The sequence below is a fragment of the Corvus brachyrhynchos genome, unplaced genomic scaffold, assembly GCF_000691975.1.
Source record: "Corvus brachyrhynchos isolate BGI_N302 unplaced genomic scaffold, ASM69197v1 scaffold94, whole genome shotgun sequence".
Taxonomy (NCBI): Eukaryota; Metazoa; Chordata; class Aves; order Passeriformes; family Corvidae; genus Corvus; species Corvus brachyrhynchos.
This window is the reverse complement of record NW_008238330.1, coordinates 11,402,306-11,408,752: the sequence shown is the minus strand read 5'-3', so window position 1 is coordinate 11,408,752 and position 6,447 is coordinate 11,402,306. Positions and strand designations below refer to the sequence as shown.

Genomic DNA, 6,447 nt, shown 5'->3' with positions numbered 1-6,447 from the left:
TTAGCATTTGCATTTCAAAATTTTTGTCAGTATTGCTGGAAGAGAATAAAGGAACAGCATTAGGAGTCCTTTACGTTAAAAAACATGCAGGATTTAAGATGTCCTGTAGTAATTAAAGTTTATCTGTGTTTCATAACATGATGGCAGTGCAATGTCAGGCTTTTTGGTACAGTGTGACAGCAGCTCAGTTGATGGGTATTAAAATAGGTTCTTGTGCCTGCACACACACACACACACACACACACACACACACACAGAGTTTGTTGTTGCAAGATACAAATCTGTAATCTTAATTTAGGCTCTGCATTCATTTGGAAGAGAAGCCAGTGACTTGGAATCTAAAGTTGTACAGCTTTTAAAATTAGGCAGTTTGTCTTTGCTCTCCCAAAACCACAACCACCACAAGAAAAATCCTGTTTGTGTGCTTGCCTTGACCTTGAAATGGTGTGGTGAGCAAGGCCAGTGTGGGCCCGCTGCTCTGCAGTGCCGAGGGATGGTAGCAGTAGTAGCACTGATCTCACAGGACCTTTACTTGCTCCAAAGGCTCTTCAAGCAAAATGTGCACATAACATTATATAAAGACAAGGTAATGAAAGCAATATTGTTTTATTATGTGCAGTCTACCCTTTTTCATTTGGAATGAGGAAGGTTGAGTAAACAAAGTTATTCTATACTCATGTTGAGCTATTGAAAAACAGAAATGCTAGAGCTTGGCCTTTGCAGTCCTTATGTTTGCAGAATTAAGACCTCTGTTAGGCAAGAATTCTAAACCAAATATAAATTGTTGGAAAGGTTGGAAAGGTGAGTCATGAAAGGACACAGTGAAGGAGAAATGAAGTTTTGGAAGAGTTGGGTTTTATTGAAAGTCTTGCAGTTTTCCGTGAAACTAATTTTCAGAAGATACTAGTAGTGAGTCACAGAGAGGCTGTGAGGTCAGCACTGGAACAGATGGTGAAATCTGAGGGGTAAATGAAAGAGCAGAGAAAACAGCTTTGTAGTTGTTGATGGGAGAGAATTCAAATTATGGGTGGAGGTTATGCTTCAATATGTACAAAAATCTTGAAACTTGTGTCCTGAAATGCAGATATTTTTGGTGTCAGGTACTGTGGTGGTATAAAGACAGGTGGTGAGGAAGAGTGCCATATCTGGGGGAACTGTGCTATCAGTTCAGAGAATTAATTTAAGGCTGATTTAGAGGAAGACTGACTATGTCACATCTACATTATCTGAAGTTTGTTTATCAAGTCTGCTGCCCGCAGTTTAGCAGCTAATGATTCGACTTAATTTGTGTTTGCTGCAAGCTGGGTACTGTAAACACTGCCACAGAATTAAATGAAAAGTTTAATAAGAGCAATACATTGACAAATCAATATTTTTCTGTTTCAAGTGATTTCTGTGAACAGCCATGGAAGAATAAAAGGATTTGAAAGCTACATCCTAGAGAAATTTGTGTAGTTTTTGTTGCACAGAGAAATGCTGAAATTTCAAGAAACTGCTAAGCATGTCACTGTTGGCAGATTTAATTCTGCTTGCTCAGATGCTGTGATTGCAAGAAGATACACTATTCAGAGGAAACTTGGCAATGGAAGCTTTGGAAGTGTGTACTTGGTTAATGACAGAAAAGCAAAACAAGGAGAAGAATTGTAAGTAAACCCTTCACACGCTTTAAATAAAAATGTTGGGAACATATTTCTTGCATTGTAGATATTTTCTTTGTGTCTCATCTCTCAGTTGGTGTTATGTTGCAGCCTTAACTGCCTAGCTTCAGTGGCAATGTAAGATAGAAGCAGACTTTTTTTGATAACACTTAATTGGATGCCTTCAGGAATTGATTCTGTGTTACTGTAAGGACTCAGATTGTTGTAGAGGTCTCAAAAGAAATTGTACAGTATTTGATGACCTATTTTTTATACATGAGTTGTCTAAATAAAACCTGAAAAGGAAGAGTTACAGAAATTCCAGTAAACACCTTTTTATTTGCTGTATACCTAACTGGAAGAAGGTTTGATTTTTTTTTAATTGCCAGCAAATCTTGATTTTTTTTTTTTAACCTGCCTGAATTTGGACAAGTCTTATCAGTTTTATAGATAAATCCTTTGGGAATCTGAAGCCACAGTGACAAAAAATCATTTTCAGAGTGTTCACATTCCCGTATGTGCGTTTGATGTTGGGTTTGTGGCTGGACTTCCTGTTGTGTAGAACTGTGTTCGTCTACCTCGATACTTACACCACATGAAATTTAACTAGAAAAATCTTTGTTTTATCAAAACAAAAATTGTAAGGCTCACATTTAATCAATATGCCCTTCAGCCAGAAATACATAATTCCTTTAAATAAGGGAGTCTATTGGTCCTTTTTGGTAGACACATTAATGAGCACTTAGATGATTAAGGAGCTTTTTAGGATTCATTTGTGCCTCACTTTTGCTACCTATGGCCATGCATTATTGGCAATATTGCTTTAATAAGTGTGCAGCCAAGGCATAAATCTGTCAATTGTTTTCCTTCTATATCAATTTACATCTTTTCATCTCCTTAGATTAAGGTTAGGGTCCACTAAGCTCTTAGCTTTTTTCACATGGCTTAAAGGGTTTTGGCTCTCTCATAGCCTTAGCTACACTTTTCTTAAAAAAAAGTTCTTTAATGAAATATTTTGTTTAAATCAATAAACAATATTTTTCTTTTTTTTTTAATGTTAAGATAGTCTATCATGCAAATGGGGTGACAGGAACTACCTGAGCTTCTAAGACACTTCAGAATCAGCTGTTACCGAACTCATTCTTAGAATATTACCAGTATAGTGAAATGTGGGTCTTCACACAGTTGCTGCTATAGCACAACCTGCCAAACCTCAAAAACAAGCACCATGCCTTAAGCTTTTACGTGGCTGTTTTTATTTTTTTCTTGAGAATTTTGAGTGACTGCCTTGAACAACCATTCACTGCCTGCAGCATTTCATGCCTGCATTTTGCTAGGGTAGAGCCTGCGTGTGTCCTCTGCTATCTTCAGGACAGAGACTGACTATCAAATGACATATTTTTGGTTTTATTTTAAATTTTTTTATCAGTCTCTTTTTGTGACCACCGTACAATAAAAACACACCAGTATTTAACCAGCCCAAGTGCTTTAAGATGTGCAGTGCTGTATTTAAGCCTTCCATCACGAGGGGGTGCTCGCCTATCACAGTTCATTCCTTCCATGCCTCAAGCACGAATTAACGAGGGGATCCCCCCCGATTTCTACCTCTTATATACTAATGGATGACAAAAATACTGTCCCAGTTGAGCACAAAAAACCAGGTAGCATAATGGTATAGAGTGGTATAGAATGGTAGCATAATGGTAGGATTTAGAAATACTGGTTTCTTAAGGTGGTAAAATATGCTAGAAGTCACATACTCAGTGCTGCTTTCAGATAATCTCATATGGAACCCTATGGGTTGCTGCTTATGTTATATATACTTTTAAATGAAAATTTACGTGGTTATGATTCTTACTTTTTAAAAAGAATGATCTTAATACAGCTCTGAAGGCACTTCAGTGGAAAAAAACCCACAAACAACACAACTGTGACCTCAGCAGAATTAGAATTCTATTTTTATTGTTTCAGAGATGATCTAGAACATGCTGAGAGAAATATTATGTACAGTGTAAACTCAGACACAGATAATTTCCTGAAAATTGCTATAGTCTGAAGCACTCTGAAAGAGCATAGGAATAAATCATAGAAATACAAATTCCCAAGAAAAGTGACATATTGATACAGAAGCTGTTCAGGGATATCTTTTTCGATTTTCCATTAGTGCAATGTCTACAGAATGAGTTATTGCAGAGACTAACAGTGGTTATCATGTATTTCAAGCAAAACTTTTGTATGATTCTAGAAACAGTTTTAGGTTGTGCCTTGTATTTTGTTACCTCTCAAGGATCATACCTATTGTGAGTGAAGTGTTGTACACAGAGTTGCTTTAGCTGGGAAGGAGAGAGAGTTGATTATTTGGGGCATACCTCAAATTAACAGACTTATTTCACATAAAACTCTCAGGGCTGCTCAGGCTAGCAGTGCCTGCTTCTCTAAGAGGTACATACCAGCTTCATGCTCCTCTCCAGTTCTTTGTATGGATGGGATCAGGATTACTGACTTTCTGAGATCATACTAGATCAGTATCATATGGTTGACCTGCATACTCCATAAACAATAAGGTTATGAAGTACCACAAGTATAGTAGCATATGTAGGTCCCTTTAACTCCCTCTTGAGTCTTGCATTGTATGATACATTCCTTGCCTGTTGCTTTAACTTTCTAACTGTATTTTTTTTGTAAACTGTATTTTCTGGTGCAAGAATTTTTGTTGGATGATTCTCATCGAGTATGACAGAGTTAAATAACTCAGATAGAAGTCCCTGCAATTTACATGAAAGCAGCAGAGTAGAGAACAAAAAGAATGCCCTCATAGAGAGAAAGGTCAGAATCTGGGATGTTCTTCACTATAAGCGAAGTTTCTCATGTACTAAACCATCTATACAGGAGAGAGATTATCAATTTCCCCCCTTCTTTTGGAAGAAACTAGAATCAGAATTTAAATCTTAGACCCTAAAGCCAGTTAAGCACAAGAGATACATCTGTACAAAGCAAGCTTCTTAGTTCCAGTTTACACAGAATATCTTGGTTTGTGGGTTATTTGATATTTATTTGTTCCTGCACATTATGGACCTAAAGCTACCCAAAACAGAAAACTTGGTTTGTATAAAGAAAGTAGCAGGATTGTACCAGCATTTTTACAACTAAATAATATTCCTGCAGTCACTTCTATGCTAGTCCCCCTGAGTATATTATGAGTTAATTATAACAGGTAATTATGGTTGAAGACAAAGTCTTTTACAGGAGAGATTGAAGTTCAGCAGTAGTCTTGAAGGACAGTACCATCACTTAAAGAAAATTAATGTCCTAATCTATTGTGCCAAGGGAAGCTCTGGGTTAAGTGTCGCTGATTCATAACCATGTATGGGCAAGCAGCTGAAGTACACGGTAGGCAATAGGGACTTCCAGTTCATAAATATTCACAAGGCATTTACGTGTCCCTGTGGTGGAAAGGACATGCTGCCGAGTGCCAAACTCCCTGGACCACTCCACTGTGTGGTAACTGTGGGGTGTCAGCTCAACTTCTGCATCTGACTTGCTTTATAGCTTTAATCCAGACCCATGCTAGGATTCCTTGGAAACTGTGCGCTTAGCTGAATAATTTATCATGTGACTTTCAATTATTTATGACTTCTTATAACAAATGATATAAAATCTAAAGGTGGAAGAGATTTGTAACTTATGAATATCCAAGTGACCATCAGCAGATTGCTGTGTTGTCAAGTCCCTGTGTTTGCTGCCTCTTTGCTTCTCTGAAGGAATTCCAAGCGAATGGTCATTTGATGGTGAATTGATCAAAACAGTAACAAATTACTCCCTGCCACTTGTTGTGTGCACATTCATCTAATTACACTGCTTTCCTTTATTCTTCTTCATTTTATAATAATTACTAGAAATTAAAACTGGAATTTATTAGGACATTTTAGATTTGTGAACAGATATTCATTATCTGCTTGAAAACTGATCAAAAGTGCATTTCCTGTAGGACCTTCCTGATTGTGGCTTACTTTTAAGTTTTTCTTAAAGAACCATTTTTGGCTTGGTTCAGTCATGTGTGCCTCTGCTTCATGGTGCTTTGTGACACACAGCTACCGTGTGTGTCAGCAGAACTGCCATGCTTGCTGAGGAGTACGGTCATGCTTGGCCCAAATAAGAGACCATGAAAGCATACCTTGTGGATTTAGCGATAACAGTTTGAGAAGTGAGCCTTCATGAGCTTTCCACTTGAGTGACCAAGCATAACTTTTGGATTCTGTGAGCAGTGTTACAGAATTCAAGGCCTAGAGCTAAGTGTCTAAGCAATTTCCTTGCTGAAGCCTCTGTGAGAGTGGCTGATGCTCTCATGCTTCAGTTAAGAGTACACCTGCAATGGAGGTTGCCAGGGAGTGAAACTGTGAATGTTTTGCTTCAAGTTTTAGCAGGCAGTCCCAGCTATGGCCACAATGGTTTCAGATAGTTTCTAGTGCAGGCCAATATGATCCTGATTCAAAGACAAATTTGATAACCTCGGATTCACCCAAAGCAGATTTCACTGCAGACCATGTGGGAAGGTGCTTTAGTCTCTACCTCCTGCATCCCTGTCAGTGCCCAGCTTTTCCTGCAGCCCAGCATGGCACAGTCGGGTTCCTCCAGCTCAATGTAAGAAAGTTTAGGAAGTTCCTATGTTGGATAAGGCTCTAGTAGGGGCTGCAGGGTAGCTTGGCATTGGAGCAGAGATGTAAGATTTTACCCTGCCCATGCTGGTGATGGATTTGGCAATTTAAAGTCACAGCCATGCTGCAGTCCTTTGCACAGGCAATTACTGTAT

At 38.3% G+C, this 6,447-nt stretch overlaps 1 protein-coding gene across 1 annotated transcript in view; it reads left to right on the top strand.

Moving 5' to 3' along the window:
- The first annotated feature begins 6 nt into the window (after positions 1-6).
- NEK11 (NIMA related kinase 11) overlaps positions 7-6,447 on the top strand; it is an 81,260-nt gene continuing 74,819 nt past the window's right edge. The window contains 1 exon segment of the mRNA XM_008633981.2: positions 7-1,643. Coding sequence (XP_008632203.1) covers positions 1,474-1,643 — 170 coding nt within the window. The 5' untranslated portion in view covers positions 7-1,473.